The sequence below is a fragment of the Gossypium hirsutum genome, chromosome A06 (genome assembly GCF_007990345.1).
Source record: "Gossypium hirsutum isolate 1008001.06 chromosome A06, Gossypium_hirsutum_v2.1, whole genome shotgun sequence".
Lineage (NCBI taxonomy): Eukaryota > Viridiplantae > Streptophyta > Magnoliopsida > Malvales > Malvaceae > Gossypium > Gossypium hirsutum.
Genome location: NC_053429.1, coordinates 32,364,736 through 32,380,924, shown reverse-complemented (window position 1 = coordinate 32,380,924; position 16,189 = coordinate 32,364,736). Strand labels below are relative to the sequence as shown.

The following is a 16,189-nucleotide window of genomic DNA, read 5'->3' as shown; positions in this document are numbered from 1 at the left end:
AACCCATAGTACCTGAGAAAAACCACCTTCATCAAATAAAGCCGATAGGAAATACATATCGCTTTCCATTAAACCCTATGCGAGCTTTGCTATTTGTTCCTCTAATAATGAAACCATGCTTCCAAACGAAACATAAACCACTGAGTTTGATGGCTTTGTTTCAAGCCATTCCATGCACTCTTCGTGTCTTCGCTTAGTGGTTTCCAAAAACTTGAACCATACCCTGTATCACCTTGGCTGGCCAAATCTCTAATACCCCTATTGCTTCTTATATGATTTTTTAAATTTTATTTACATAATTATAATTTCAAAAATATTTTTATAATTTCAAAAAATAAATACTGATTTTTTAGATTTTTAAAAGATTTTTTCATATGTTTTTTAGAATTTTTAATAACATTTCAATTTATTGTTAAAAATATTGTAAAAATACCAAATTGAATGTTTTAACTATATTTTAGGGATCGAATTAGATATTATCCCTTGAATTAATGTGTCATTTCATTTTTCCATTAAGGATGTAACGAACATTAACGGATGAATGATCAAACTATATAAATCGATAATTTTAATGAGAAAGATGTAACTTTTCATAATTCATTAGTAAATTTTCTTTTTACTAAAGTTTAGTGACTATTTACTTTTTTAAATATATATATATATATTGGAATGCAATATATTAAAATTTTTTAAGGTCAATATATTAATTTTTTTTATCTTCTTTTAATTTCTAATTATTATTAATTTATATTATTATTTTTTGAATTCGATTGCTCATTGGATCGGTTTTTTGAACCGGTCCGATCTTCATCCACTCCGTCATCTCGCGGACTTAGTTTCTCCCTCGTTATCGCTCGATATATCTTTTCCCAAAATCACAGTTTGAAAAAAAAAAAAAAAAGGAAAAAAATGGGACGCGCAGTTCTCTCTCAATTTCTCACCCTTTCTAATTCCACTCCTCGCCTCTCATCTTCACTGTACGTACTCTATCCTTCTCGCTTCATACTTAGATCCATGAAAATTTCATTTTCAAACTATTTACATTCTTGTTTGGCATTTTCTTTTTTGTACTAAAGCAGGTTTTGCGGCAGGCTTGGAGGTAAATACTTGAAAAGGCCTGGATCCATCCGTCATAACCGTACTATAAATGGATACAATGGCGCTGGTTTCCGTTGCTGCTGCAGTGTCTCGCTCTCGCAGCCAGCTGTTCCCGAGACTTCTTCTATTCCGGTGAGGTAAAATCTCTATTTGCATAGTTATTTCCTTATCTTGTTTCTAATCTAATCAGTGAAGTAAAACTTTAGGACTTAGTAATTTATTTATTGTCGATGTACATAAGCTTGTTTTCATTTGTTAAATCGAAGTGTTGAAAAGCGAGGATGTAATTGTTAATCTAGAATAGCTTTGCTTATTTCCTGTTTGGAGCCAAATTAAAGTTGAATCCATTGCATTGGAGAATGAATTTGGAGGAAGATTTGCTCTCATATGATTTTTTAGATCAAAAAAAAAAAAAAACAGTTTACTGCATCCAGACTAAGTAAATTATAGATTTAAAATATACAAGCTTGTTCTGAATTGTCAAATCGAATTGTTGAAAAGCGAGAATGTGATTGTTAATCTACAATAACTTTGCTTTTAATCTGTCTGGAAGCAAATTAAAGTTGAATTCATTGCATTAGAGAATAGATTTTAAGAAAGATTTGCTCACATATGAATTTTTTTTTATTCAAAAAAGAAAGTTCATTGCATCAGGACTAAGCGAATTATAGATTTCAAATGACCTTAAATTTTTATTTCATTACATTAATTCCAAAAGCAATGCAGTGGTATATAAGCTTGTTCTGAATTGTAAAATTGAATTGTTGAAAAGCACAGAATACTAATCTAGAATAACTTTGTTTATAGCCTGTTCGGAACGAAACTAGAGTTGAATTCATTGAATTAGAGAATGAATTTTAAGGAAGATTTGCTCATATTTGATTTTATTGATTTTGAAAATTGAAACCGTTTTATTGCTTTTTAGACTAAGCGAATCCAAATTATCTTAGTTTTTATTTTTTTACTTAATTCTCAAAGCACAAACATGGCTTAATAAGCATATATTGAATTGCTTCCAGGAAGAGGATAGTGTCTGGAGTCCAGCCAACAGGAGCTATCCACCTTGGGAATTATCTTGGAGCCATAAAGACTTGGATTGAGCTTCAGGTTCTTCTGACTTTCTTTGTTATATCCTCAAGGTCAAACATGTTAAGTAATATGAATAATATGGTTTATGACATCAGCAATGTAGCTACTTCTGATGAAGTGAATGGAATAAATATCTTTGTTTCCTTTTTGATCAACTTTAGTTGCTTTTGAAATTAGTGTGAGACTGATGTTTGTCCTTGTGCAGTGTACCTTTTCTAGATTTTCATTGTGAAAATGGCACGTGCTATCTTTTTTTGTTGTTGCTGTCTTCTCAATATACTCATTCTTGTTAGACTTTGAAAATATCCCCAAGGTTGGGATTTATAGCAGGTTCTAGATGACAGGTCCTTTCTGGATTAATGGACCTGACCTAATGAATGCTTCCAATTTCTTGGTTTCAATGAGAATAAGATTTAACATGTTTAAGCTAGTGTCTGTCCTTGTTATTTTGATACTTACAAGGAACTTTACCATTATGTTTAATTTCTTGCATGATTAAGTGTTTCTTGATGTGGTTCTATTTTGCAGAACTCATATGACACACTCTTTTTCATTGTGGACCTCCATGCGGTATGTTTAAAATATTATCTATGTGCAAATTTCTCATTGATATTGCTGCCTTGCAGTCATCTTTTATGTTGGACTGCTTTTTGAAAGCAAGATTTTCTTGATTCTGGATGACTATTTACCTATTTTCAATTGATTCATTTTCTCAACGTGCAGATTACACTACCATATGATACACAGCAACTATCTAAGGCAACAAGGAATACAGCAGCTATTTATTTGGCATGTGGTGTGGACACCTCAAAGGTTTGTTGCTACCTTTTTTTTCCTATATGATATTTTCATGAGTCATTTTACTGGATGTTTGAATTCTGGTTGCTTAGAATTTTCTTTGTCCTTGCAGGCTTCTGTCTTTGTGCAGTCACATGTTCGTGCTGATGTAGAATTGATGTGGCTACTGAGTTCTGCCACACCAATTGGTTGGCTAAATAGAATGATTCAGTTTAAAGAGAAATCTCGCAAGGCGGTGCGTTTTTAGCTGTATGACAGCTCCAGCTCCTTATTATTGATGTTATTTTCACTATTATTATTAGCTTTAACTTTCTTTGGATTCTGTAATATTACCTCTTATTAGTGAAGTTTTTGTCCCAGTGAATTTGCAGTCTGTCAAAATGGGAGTGCTTTAGATGTAATTATTGAATATAAATGTTTGGAGAAGAATTCAGCCGGTTTGATGACCTCCTTTGGTCTATTAATCATCATTGAGCATTACCCACTATACTTACGTGCCCTAAATGTGTAGGCATCGTTGCATCAATCTCAATGATGCAGAAATAGTTTAGCTAAAGCAAATATCATACTACTGGATATCATTTCCCAGAAATGCCCTTCTACCTCTGGTGCTTTCACCATTTATCGTAACAAAGAAGTTTGTAGGACTTGTGACATTATGTAAGATGTTCTTCTAATATCAGGGTAAAAGAGGATTGGCATTCTTTCCAGTAGAGTCATTATTTCATTTCATCTTGTTTCTCTTACCAAATTTATGCTTTTTGTCTGTTTAAATTAATTTCCTTCCTCTGTTATGGTTTTGCAGGGAGATGAAAATGTTGGAGTTGCTTTATTGACCTATCCTGTTCTGATGGCTTCTGATATTCTTTTGTATCAGGTGGTTCTGGAAGCATAAGTAGCATTGATTTTTTTAGCATGCTTAACAACTTTGATAGTTTGAGTATCTTATCTGAAAAATGTTGATGTTCTGATTAAGTGCCCTGAAGATGCATGACTCTTACACACTTGCAGCATGCTTCTGCAGTCTGATTTAGTTCCAGTAGGTGAAGATCAGAAGCAGCATTTGGAGTTGACTCGTGAGTTGGCTGAGCGTGTTAACTATTTATATGGAGGAAGGAAGTGGAAAAAGTTGGGAGGGTGAGAATCTATTATACTTTATAATATTGATTTAAATAGTTGATTCATCATTGTATCTGTGCTTTGCTTCCGGTTGCTGCTCGTTATCATCATTAAAGCTTTGACTCTTAATATTTTATTTTGGTCACAGGCGTGGTGGTGCTATTTTTAAGGTGATTTTCTATACCAACACTTGGTTTAGACCTTGCATCGAAGCTCATGAACCATCAAAACTTATGGAGGGTCCTTATTTAAGTTTGTTTGCTTCTGTAGGTTCCTGAGCCCCTTATACCGCCAGCTGGAGCACGAGTCATGTCCCTAACAGATGGTCTTTCAAAGGTTTCCAGCAGTCGATAATTTGATATGTTAAACTTGCTGCTGGTAGATGAATTGCTGCTGGTAGATGAATATAAGAGTTTCTGACCTTCCCACCGCCTATATAGTGCAATTTCCTCTTTGATGAATTGCGTACAGATCAGGGGTGGATCTTTGGGGGGGGCGGGGGTGGCAGGGGCCCCGGCTCCCCTAAAATGGAAAAATTTTCATTTAGGTGCTTTTTAATTTATAATATTTAAAATTAGTAATTAGTAATGGTAAAATTGCACTCCCCCCCCCCCAAAAAAAGGATAAAAAATTGATCCACCACTGGTGCAGATGATCATGTTGGGAACTTTTAGGATTTTAAGAATCAAGTTTATCTTCTGCATTTTTATTTCTCTGCAGCTATCATTCTCAGTGATTAATACCATCAAGTAATTGTTAAATCAAACTATCATGATTACCTAATACAGATAGACCAAACTGTCTTAAGACGGCTTCATGAATCTCACTAAATTTAACTTCGTTGTCACTTATTCAATTAGCATAAGGCCTTCTATTTCCTACATTCTCACTTCCATTGCATAATGAAGGTCTTAAGAAAGCTTTCTTCAAACTTTAACCTAGTTACTTGTTCATAGAAGTAATCATATTGAATCATATTTAGCTAAGCTTCGCTGTTTGTAACTGGGGATATTTGATCTTTGTTCTTGAACGTCATTTTACAGATTGGAAAATAATAGGAAATATGAAGTCACCTTTCAACCTTTTTCATCTCTTAGTTCTCGCTCTGTAACTACTAAAGAGGAAATAAGTAATAGCCGATGAAACTGTTATAACCTATTTGTTTGTATTTTTCTGACACTGACTGATTTATTTCTGGGGCTCAATCTTATAGATGTCCAAATCTGCACCTTCTGATCAGTCTCGCATCAATCTTCTTGACCCCAAGGATGTGAGTGGTTTAATCCATTTTCTGCCTTGTTTATCCCTGCCTTGTGCGTGTTTGTTTGAAAATGATAATAGGTTTTATTAATACATGCTTACTACAGTTGAATTTATGGGCTTCAAAAACTAATTGTAAGTTACAGTATTATTTGGTGGGGGGGGGGGGAGGAAAGGATTCTTGTGGACCATCTTACAAAGTTTTCCCTCCTCTTGTAAGTTTATCTATAAAGTTAATACCAGCTTTTTAATTAAAGAATACATGCTTTTATGACTTAATACACTCAATTATTGATGCTATGAAGAAATTATGGAGATTAGCTGGTTTCAGAGGTCTGTTTTTACCCATATTTCACTTCAATCAAAATTAATCTCATTTTTATTTGGTGGTAAGGTGATAGCAAACAAGATAAAGCGTTGCAAGACTGACTCATTTTCAGGGTAAATTCCTCGTCTATACTGCTAATTTAAAGTTTCCTTTATATTTCGATTTTCTTTTTACATGTTTCTTTTTATGACAATAGCATCTGATATGAAGTTTTCCAACTTATTGTCTTGTTTTTCTTCTGGCAATTCTTATAGCATGGAATTTGACAGTCCTGAACGTCCTGAATGCAACAATCTTCTTTCGATATATCAGCTAATTTCGGGCAAGACAAAAGAGGTTTGATAGCTGTTATGTTTTTCTCCTTATTTCAGGAAATTATGGGATCATTGATCTGAGGCTTGATAGCTTAGAAGAGATTCAACACCAGATAACTGTTATGTTTTTCTCCTTATTTCAGGAAGTTGCACAGGAATGCCAAGATATGAACTGGGGCACATTTAAAACCCTCCTGACAGATGCATTGGTTGATCATTTACATCCTATACAGGTTCTCAGCACTATATGCAACATTATTTTTATATTTTTATCGTGCATGATAGGAACATATACATGGTATTCTTTTTATCTTATTGTGATTAGGCATTTTATTACCCCAAGTGGACTTAAGGTGTTTACTTTTGTATTAATACTTTATCCTAGAAATGTATTTCACCTTAAGATTAATCATGTTAAATCACATGCTGGCTTACAAATAATTCTTACCATACAGTCATGTTTATGGGGAAGAAATATATATTTATGGATCTTTTTTGACTAATTATTTTTGCTTTCAAATGATTATAATATAGTAGTAAAAGCATTCTTGATATAATTCAGGTCTTCTTCATTTTTCTTTTTAATGAAAGATGTAATTGAGGATCTAGTGTCTCCTGGTTATCTTATTTCATCTGTTTGGTCAACCTTAGTTTCAATAAATGATTCCCGGCAATTGCTATGAAGCTGTCTACTGCAGTCTAGCAAAACATAAAATCTAGTCATATCCATGTTGCTGCTTCAGTGTTGAACCTGCATTGCTGCCAAGATGGTACCAATGTTTGATTAGATTATATCTTTGACGGTAGTGGTAGGTGTTCCTTTTCATGAATAAATTGCATGTGCATGAATATTTTCTTCTGGTTGATGTGCATGAAGTTGTTTTCAGCCAATGTTGTGACCACATTGGGTCCAATCATTTTGTTCATTTTCCCTACTTTGGTATGGCATTGGTTTTGCATGTCCACTGAGGTGTCCCCATCATTAGTTTGGTTTTCAACTTTTTCAGGTTCGGCATGAGGAAATTATTTCTGATCCAGCTTATTTGGACGGAGTCTTGGGAGAAGGGGCTACTAAAGCTGCAGCTATAGCTGATGCTACTCTTAGTAATGTCTACCAGGCAATGGGCTTCTTGTATAGATGAGTGAATTGGTTTGCGTACAAACCTTAATTTGACTTTTAGATGATTTATCATCGCCCACCATTTTTTGGAGTATATACCCATTGAAATGGTCTAAATGAGTGCAAAGGTTATTTCTTTGAAGGCCCACAAATTGTTTGATGGAGTTTCGTCTACCTCAAATTTCCAGATAGGTGCCATTATATCCCTTAATGCTCTTTAAAGATGGGGCTTTCTTACTATTTTTTTACCAAGACAATTTTATTTGTATAAAATACAGCGATCCTAATTAAAATTTAAACTCTTTCATGTTTTGCATGGGAACAAATTACCAATCTTATATAAACTGTCATTTTTTCCCTCTGAAGGCTTGTGCTCATTGATTTATTGATTTATTTAGTGCAAAAAAAGCATTCTTTTGTTATCGAGGTGAACTGTAGTTTCCAGTGATTGGTCTGATTAAGTGCTTTTTCTGCATCGGCTTACGAATACTTATAAGGTATTATTGTTTGTTTTGGTTAGACAACTTAGAAAGTACATTCCAAAGTTTCCAAGTCTTTTCAAGGATATTTCTTTGAATGATTTGAATGGGGACAAAGGTTCATCTAGCATTCTAGCTTATCACAACTGGTTTGAATTAAGGCTTAGTTAAGCTTTGGAAAGTTTAGAATTTGGGTAGTGTTTATCGCGTCCATGGTGGGATTCTCATCAGCATAGACGGTGATAGAAGAGCGAATATTGTTCCTTCGGGTGAAAACCAAAGTCAGCAATTCGTATTCTCATCAAACTCCGCGTGTCCTCCGCCTTTTCTTTAATGAAGGAGAGCATGTGATCAAGCATCTATGAAAGACCATGTGAGGAAGACATTGAGATCAATGGCAATGTAAAATCCCCTTTACCCTCTGTCTCTTCCACTCTCTCTTCAATGTGTGGCAAAGGAATAAAGGAGGCATCCTTCTCACCTCTTCCTTTTTTAACTTTTGGCTGAGAGTTCCATGGGAGGGACGGACAGAGACTTGACAAGGACCACTGTCTGCTTATGTAAAGGTAATGTTCTCATTCCAATCATTAACATACTTTTGGGCTTTCTATTGCCTTGTTTTGTTAGCCTCTTGAATCATGATCCTTTCAGCCTCCTTTTGACATTTTAATTTTCTCTTCTTACAAGGTTTTCCCGCTTAGAACAGCCTTTTTTTTTTATTTATTAGAACAGATTATAGCCTAAAGTTTTTAGGAAATCGCGGTTTTGCTAATACAATTTCATTGCCATAGGCGCTTTATGCTTTTAGGAAACTGTAGTATGTACTCCTTTCAGTTGATGATTTCCAATCAGATGGCAGCCATGCGTATTAATGATTTATTTGAAGGCGTTCTAGTTCTAGGTTAGCCAATGACCTTGTTTGTTTAAACATTTGTTCAAAAATTGCTGTCTGCAAGTGGTTGGTCAATATTTGATTAATCTTTCTAGAGTATGATATTTGCCACCCTTGGCTGGGTGAAAAAGTTAGAATGCTAAGAGGAAAGAAAATTAGAAGAATGTATGTTACTTCAAAACTGTTCATTTTTTTAAAAATATTTTATTTTCAGTTCATTTTTAAATTTTTAAAATTTTCCTATTAAGCATACCATTGAAAAAAATAAATATATTTTCTATCTTTCTATTCCAACTTTTCAATTTTCACTTTTACCAAGCAAATTTTAAAAGATTTATTTGAATCAGTGGCTTGAAATGTTTTTGATATTTGATATCACCTTTTTGAAATTGTTTATTCTAGTTCTTGATCGGTGACAATGATTTTCTTGAACAATCTTATTATAGATCTTGATTATAGCCTAGAACTGCTAATAGTGTTTCTCCCACTCATAAATAGAAGGATAATACGTTTCAGCGCATTAAACTCATGTCTTTTCGTATTGGCAACAATATTCATACCAATTGAATTAAGATTCAACGACAACAATGATTAATTGTTTCTACTTTTATCTTTTATAATTCTTAATCAACAAATCTTTTATAATAAATCGAATATAATTAAAATAAATGACCAATTGTTTCATAATAAATCAATTAGCAATATTATATGTAATTGGACCGATCACTCTCAAGTATCGTAACTAATGCTGTGGCTTACTGAATCTGTTATTGGTTTATCACTAGCAGGGGATAAAACCATTTTCTTTTACGTATCTTTACATTGTAGCTTTAGTTTTGTGATTGTTAGTATTAGTAGATTTCTTGAAAGATTAACAGAGGAGCTAATATTTTCTTCATGTGGAAATGTTTGACTGAACTTGGGTTGTTCGATAGTGGACATGTTATAATGTAACCTTTGGCGGTATAGATGGTTATGGATAGTGCGCATTAAGAAATTTGTGGATATTTAATTTGTTTTTATGCATATTTAGATGTTATAGATTGGATAATATTTTATTTTGTATATTTTATTTACTATCCGCAATGGAATTAGAATAGATGTGGATATTAGCTTTTGGATATCTATTATTTGGATGCAGACAATTTGACTTTTTTTTTTTAGTTAATTTGAAAATTTTAAATTTAGGTAATATTTTGATTCGGATATTTTAATTGCTATCTATAATGGATTTAGAATGAATGTAGATATTAACAAGACGGGTAATTATTTAATATACAATTTGTGGAGATATTGAAAATTATATGTACCTCATCTATTAATATATTTTATAAAAAATATATGTATTTGTGAATATTCAATTAATAAGTTAATTAATTTAAATTCAGATGTGGGTAAATTTGATTTAATGCGAATAATAAATGAATATGAAATTTTTTAAGGAAAATAATATGAATTTTAGACTTTCTGATTTTGAATTTAAATTTTATAAAAGTTAATAGATATTCAGCTTAGAGAATGAAACTGATGTTGGACCGATGGAATTATGGTAACAAGGATCCCACTTTCGGCCAATTTTGGTTAGCCACGTTCTCTATATCAAAAGGTTTCTTCGGCTTTAGTACGAGTAGAGTCAATTCCTAAAGAATATGAGGAAAAACAACTTTTTGCCAAAAGTAATTTTCTCGCTAATGTTTTTCTTTTTTTCATTTTTTGCAAGTTGTCATATTCTTGCAGGAAGGTAGAATTAATGTATTTACAGATGGATGATAAAATATAAGTTCTTTATAATAGTAATAATCGAAAATTATATAGCATCTCTCAAATTTTAATAAAATTAATTTAATTTTATTCCTAAATGAAATAAAATTAATAAATTTTAGTTAGTATATTAATTTAATAAAGTATTTAACTTTCACATAAAAATCTATTAATCATATTTTATTAATGAAAACCAATATTTAACAAATAAAATTATGTAATAAATTGTATTAAAGATATAATTTAAATCTTACTAATTAATATTATTAATAAGAGAAAGATCCATTTACACCAATTTAAAACTAGACTAGACTGGTTTATACCATTCCATAACTTTCTATAGGATTAATATTTTAACAATCTAACTGTCATATTTCATACTCCATTCATTGTAGATCATGCATGTCAAGTTAGGCTTAAATTAAAATTTTCTAACTATTTGTTTTATGTAATAGAAAACTTTCAACCATTAAATATATATTAATATAGACAATTTTTTAGACCGATATGATAAAGATTTTAGAGCGATTTAAAATTTTACATAAATGACAAGTGTAAATGTTTTGATAAATTAAACAATTGGATTGTTAAAATATTAATCGTATAGAAAATTACAAAAATGTATAAAACCACTTTAATTTTACATTAGTATAACTGGATCCCTCCACTAATTAATATATTATACTTTTTAACTGGAAAATTATTTTAAAATGTCAAATATTAACTAAATCTCAAATGTTACCATAAGTATATAACAACTAACTTTCTATTGTAACTAAAATCTTGGAAAACAAATGAAACTATTATAAAAAAAAAAGTTAGACCGTAGTATATTTGAGGGTGAATATACGTAAGAGATTCATTTAATGTAGGGAGTTGATTAAATTAGTCTCTCTACTATTAAATGGATTAAGTTAGTTCACATAATGTTAAAAAGAATCAATTAAGGTCATATTGGGATAGAGTTAGCCTTTACTATTTAACATAGTTAATATTTTTAAACTTTTTATGGTTACCTAAATGAAATCTTTTGTTTGAAATTGAACTATAATTGAAAAAAAAATTCAAGATAACTTTTATACAATACACCTTAACTCTATTACAAAATGAACTTATTTAATTATTTTTAATAATTTAAAAACTAAATTAATCTATTTAGTAATAGAAGAATTAATTTAATCAAATCCCTTTTAAAATTTTTATTATTTTAATAGTCTAACATTTATAATTTTTAAAGGGTTAAATTAAAAATTTATCACTTTTAAGGTTAAAGTGTAATTTTATCATTACTAATTTAAAATTTTATAAATTATAGAAGACCTAAATTAAAAATTTACCATTTTAGGAGGATCATCAACACCTACTAAGCTCCGCCACTTGGTGAAGAGTTATTATTATTAGGCTAAACTATATTAGTAGTCATCCAATTATAATTTTTTTATCACTCAATAATGAAATGTTACAAAATGATCACTCAATTTTTTAATTTTATCTTTTTCAATTATCTAATTATATTAGATTTTGAGTATTTCCATTTCTATATTAATCGATTGATGACTAAAAAAGACAATAAATTAAATAGTTGGGTTACAATAAATTATTATTATTATTATTATTTAGGGTGCACTCATAAAATTGTCCATAGGCTTTGATTTGGCCCGAAAGCAAAATTTCAACTTAAAATAAAGGCAAGCTCTTTTAGCCATTGAAAATGTAAGTGGTGGTGCTAGTTTGACTTGCTTTTGAAAAATTAGGGAAATGTTAAATGAACTATTTATGTACTTGGGGATTTTTTTTTCTCAAAAGAGATTGTAGTACGAGCTAAAAAGAAACACATATTTTTAGAATTTAAATTTGATGAATTAGAATTTAAATTGAAAATTTAGTAGCGATATTATTAAAAAGAGTAGTATCTATAAACATTAAAAAAATTAATTTTTATAAATTGTAAAATAGATACGGAAGATATTTTGATTTTGCTAAAAAAAATCATAACTTGTTAGATATTATTTTCCTAAAATAATTACATGAACTAATTGTGGATAAAAGATTTAGGGTTAAATTACAAGTTTGGCATAATATTATATGTGAATATTAAAATTTATCATTATATTTTATTTTAATTGATGCTTGTCATTATAATTTAAGAATATAGATAAATTTGTCTATTAATTATTTTTTTATGATTGAATTTTTACCATTAAACTTCAAATTTGATTGAATTTTGACATCAACTTTAATTTTAATAATTTGGAAACAAAATTTAACAAAAAAAAAAATCGTTCAAATATTTCATTTTAATAATTAACGATAAGTTAATTTATAACATATTGAAAACTAATAAATCAACTTGAAATTTTTATTTAATAAAAATAAAGACATGAGAAACTAAAAAATATATATGTATCAAGAAGAAAAAAACTGAAGTTTGTTTTCTTTGAGAGAGATTTTATAAAGTTTTATTATTTTTTTAAGATTATATTTGATTTATTATTGTTGACTATTAAAAATACTTTTTAAGTCTTCAAAAATTTTGAATTAAATTTGAATAGTAAAATTCAATAAAAAAATTTTAAACTCTAGTAATAAAATTCAATATAAAGTTAAACTATAATAAATTTATATTTAATTTTTTAAAAAAAAGAACAAATTTTAAGTTTTACCTAAAGCTAGAAAAAGCATGATAGGATGGTTGAAATAAAAAGTGAATTGATTCCCTTGGGTTAGGTTACTCTATAGTTAGCGAGGGTGAGTAGTTTAATTTATTTTTGGTACACTCATAGAATTTGTCCATGCCCTATTTGAGGCGAAGTTATAACTGCTCCTACTACTTTGATATTCTTTTGTAATACTTTTAATTCGTAATAAAAATGAAAAAAATTATATTTTTTTAGTCCTTATTTCTTCAACAATTTCTTTTCTTTTTCAGTCGAAAAAAAAAATCAAAATCTAAAGGGATATACCAAATTGATAATCGTTTGACACGTAAAAAATTTGGCTTTGATTCTCCCTTTAGTCATTTTTGGCCTATGATTCTTCATCTTTTTTCATACATACCATTAGGGTTTAGCCGTATACTATAAATACAAAGGTGTGGAGCTACCAATTATTGACATACCCCATTTTTTTACCACTTTGTTTACAAAGGGAAAAAAAAAAGAAAAAGAAAAAAAGCAAAGATGGATAGGAATCGCCTGCACAACCAAGTTGCCTCCATGAGAAGGTCCCTCTTTGATCAGGTCCATTCTCTCTCATTCTTTAGTATGAAGTCAATATATATTACAAACATATGAGTAGTTATTTATTTTAAAATTATCATATATTCCATTTAACAAAAACATAAATATATTTAAATTTTAGTTAACGTGGATTGGAACTCAAATTATCCTTAAGAAATGTGAACATCTTGTTAATGGGTCATAATTTGGGATTCTTTTAATTATGTTTTGAATAGGAATATGTTAAAAGAATAAAAAAAATGAATAATATATGGTTATATTTAAAAAAAAAAACCTTACCAACTTTTCTTTTCCTTAACTTCCTCTATTTGGAAATTACTTATGTTTAATTTCATTTCCAAATCAAGTAAAATTTACAAAATGAAGCATTATTGCAGGGTTACCTTGACGATCAATTCATTCAGCTGGAGGAGTTACAAGATGATACCAACCCTAATTTTGTTCAAGAGGTTGTCACCTTATTTTACAATGATTCCGCAAGGTTAATTCAGAACATCGAACAAGCACTGTAAGTGGAGAACAACATATTTATTCTCTCATATTAATCTTCAATGTGATTAAATATTTAAGATCACTGTAAGAATTTTTCTCATATATCATGCAGGAACAGTGGCCCTATTGACTTTTGTAAACTGGATGATTACATGCACCAGTTCAAGGGAAGCAGCTCCAGGTGCCCTCCCCCCCCCCCCCAAAAAAAAGAAAAAACAAAAAAAAAGTAAAAAAAAGTGAATTGATGTTACTCTTGTTTATCTGAGTCATTTGATTATATTGATTTTCTTGAAGCATTGGGGCTAAGAAGGTTACCAATGAATGCACAGCTTTCAGAGAATACTGCAATGCTGAAAATGCTGAAGGGTAATTTTCTTGTCTACTTCCTCTTTTTCTTTTTTCCTTTCATCAATTAAGTTCCATTAGCACACGTTAAAAGACTCTTTAACTCGTGATCTGTTTTTCATTTTTTTTTTTGGTGGTGAAGTGGGTTTGGAGGTATTTTTCTGGGAAGTTAAGCTGGGTTTGGAGAGTTTAGGTTCCAACAAAATTAGCGTGAGGTGAGAGATATTGGAGCTTGTATTTTGAGACATTCTCTAATACTTACGTTAGCGAAAGGTATTATCGGAAGAATAAAGAAATGGAAGCTTTAAACACGTAGAAGAGATAGTTTGAGACTCATATCTTAGGTATTTATACCTAACCTTTGGTTGCTTAGTTCCTTTTTGACTAGTAACAAGTGGCTTACTCTCTAATCAAGAGTTGCTCATGTTGAGTGTTCGGACGTTTATGGGTTGTATCTTTCTTTGGGTTATAGTATTACTCATATTTTGGTATAACTTTCTTTAGAGCCGTATTCAAAGTAGAATCGGATATGAGTATATGTTGAATACAAATATATTTAACCTTTTCAAAGTTCTTTCATGTAGTTGAAGAGGATTATACTCATTCATATTTGAATATATGTTGAGTAAAGATACTAAAGTGAACTCAAGGTGTTGATTTTATAGATGCATTAGGAGTTTTCAACAAGTGAAGCAAGAGTATGCAATCTTAAAGAGGAAGCTCGAAGTTTATCTTCAGGTCTCGCATTTTTTTATCATTATATTGCTACTTACAATTAATTGAGCACTAACATTTTACAGTAATTGCTTTTGTCTGGTCTTTTATTCAGACGGTGAGACAAGCTTCTCAAACAGCATGAGTTGCATGGAGACAATACTGTCATATATAGCTTACACAATAATCAGCTCATCACTATATATGGAAAACATGGATAAATATGGGAAGTTATTGAGTACAACTCCGCAAACAGAGTTAGAGTTAGAGTTAGGGAAAGTATCTTATGGCAATATAGTAAAATATTAAAAATAAATATTAAAAAAAAAGATACATGTTAACTTTCTAAAGGTTACTTGTAGAATAGAAAAAGTACAATTTCTCAAATATTCACTCTATATATATATGTTGTAATATATCTAAATGTTATAAATAACAATAACAATAACTTGCCACTTTCTGTTTCATATGGTCTTTTATCATGTTAAAATTTAGTGTTATTATATCATTTGATACTTGAATTTGATTTTAATGTTTAATTTGATATCTATGTTAAATAATATCATGTGGTCCCATGAATATTCGACACTTATACTCTAGTAAAAAAGTATAGGTACTTAATTGCAATAAAAAAAAATCATGCATCAAATTGAAACAAAACTTCCATGTTTAACAAAGAACAAAATTCAAATATCAAATTAAATATTGAAATGAAAGTTAAGTACGAAATTTATATAAGATATCAATAAATAAAGACATTAAAAGGGAGGAATAAAACCAAAAAGGTTCCTTTTAAAGTTGGGGAATCATGAGGACAGATACTACCAAGTGGGAAATGTTAGGCCTCTATCGTCGTTAATAGTTGATAACTGTAAAAGGTTAAACATTTCGACTTAAAATTTTTTTTGAATTATTCGGATTAAAGATTTAGATTTTTTAAATATGTCATTACGAGTTTGAATTATTTTGATTATGGTTATTTTAGATTCAAGTTATTTGTAGTGTTATCATGGGTTCGAATCATTATTAAGTTTGAGTTAATTTTGATTCGTGTCAATTCAAGTTCAAATTAATTTAAATTCAACTTGTCAATTTTTATCAGTATTATTAAAATTGTATCAAACCAACCGATTCACGATAC

The 16,189-nt window shown here is 30.2% G+C and overlaps 2 protein-coding genes across 4 annotated transcripts; both read left to right on the top strand.

Moving 5' to 3' along the window:
- Positions 1–782: 782 nt before the first annotated feature.
- LOC107897091 (tryptophan--tRNA ligase, chloroplastic/mitochondrial) lies at positions 783–7,485 on the top strand. 3 transcript variants are annotated; one of them, XM_041115749.1, is made up of 15 exons: positions 783–977; positions 1,080–1,235; positions 2,118–2,205; positions 2,716–2,757; positions 2,911–3,000; positions 3,098–3,220; positions 3,791–3,862; positions 4,010–4,122; positions 4,253–4,274; positions 4,375–4,440; positions 5,318–5,374; positions 5,759–5,805; positions 5,947–6,028; positions 6,150–6,239; positions 7,014–7,485. In XM_041115749.1, the coding sequence occupies exons 1-15, from the start codon at positions 910–912 to the stop codon at positions 7,146–7,148; spliced, it is 1,251 nt and encodes a 416-aa protein (XP_040971683.1). In that variant the 5' UTR covers positions 783–909; the 3' UTR covers positions 7,149–7,485. The 3 variants fall into 3 exon arrangements, with proteins under 3 accessions (XP_040971683.1, XP_040971682.1, XP_040971684.1); XM_041115748.1 differs by having other exon boundaries at positions 798–977; positions 1,077–1,235; XM_041115750.1 differs by lacking the exon at positions 783–977 and having other exon boundaries at positions 1,081–1,230.
- Positions 7,486–13,375: 5,890 nt separating this feature from the next.
- Positions 13,376–15,435, top strand: LOC107896056 (histidine-containing phosphotransfer protein 4). The gene is made up of 6 exons (XM_016821205.2): positions 13,376–13,497; positions 13,875–14,005; positions 14,102–14,170; positions 14,284–14,355; positions 15,000–15,072; positions 15,164–15,435. The coding sequence occupies exons 1-6, from the start codon at positions 13,438–13,440 to the stop codon at positions 15,191–15,193; spliced, it is 435 nt and encodes a 144-aa protein (XP_016676694.1). The 5' UTR covers positions 13,376–13,437; the 3' UTR covers positions 15,194–15,435.
- The last annotated feature ends 754 nt before the right edge of the window (positions 15,436–16,189 follow it).

What these genes read in the sequence shown, in the direction of transcription:
- LOC107896056 (XM_016821205.2), top strand. Translation starts at nt 13,438, where the DNA reads ATGGATAGGAATCGCCTGCACAACCAAGTTGCCTCCATGAGAAGGTCC. An exon ending in CAGAACATCGAACAAGCACT is followed by an intron (nt 14,006 to 14,101) that starts GTAAGTGGAGAA and finishes TATATCATGCAG; the next exon opens with GAACAGTGGCCCTATTGACT. An exon ending in AATGCTGAAAATGCTGAAGG is followed by an intron (nt 14,356 to 14,999) that starts GTAATTTTCTTG and finishes TTGATTTTATAG; the next exon opens with ATGCATTAGGAGTTTTCAAC.
- LOC107897091 (XM_041115748.1), top strand. Translation starts at nt 910, where the DNA reads ATGGGACGCGCAGTTCTCTCTCAATTTCTCACCCTTTCTAATTCCACT. An exon ending in GTGGTGTGGACACCTCAAAG is followed by an intron (nt 3,001 to 3,097) that starts GTTTGTTGCTAC and finishes TTGTCCTTGCAG; the next exon opens with GCTTCTGTCTTTGTGCAGTC. An exon ending in AAGACTGACTCATTTTCAGG is followed by an intron (nt 5,806 to 5,946) that starts GTAAATTCCTCG and finishes CAATTCTTATAG; the next exon opens with CATGGAATTTGACAGTCCTG.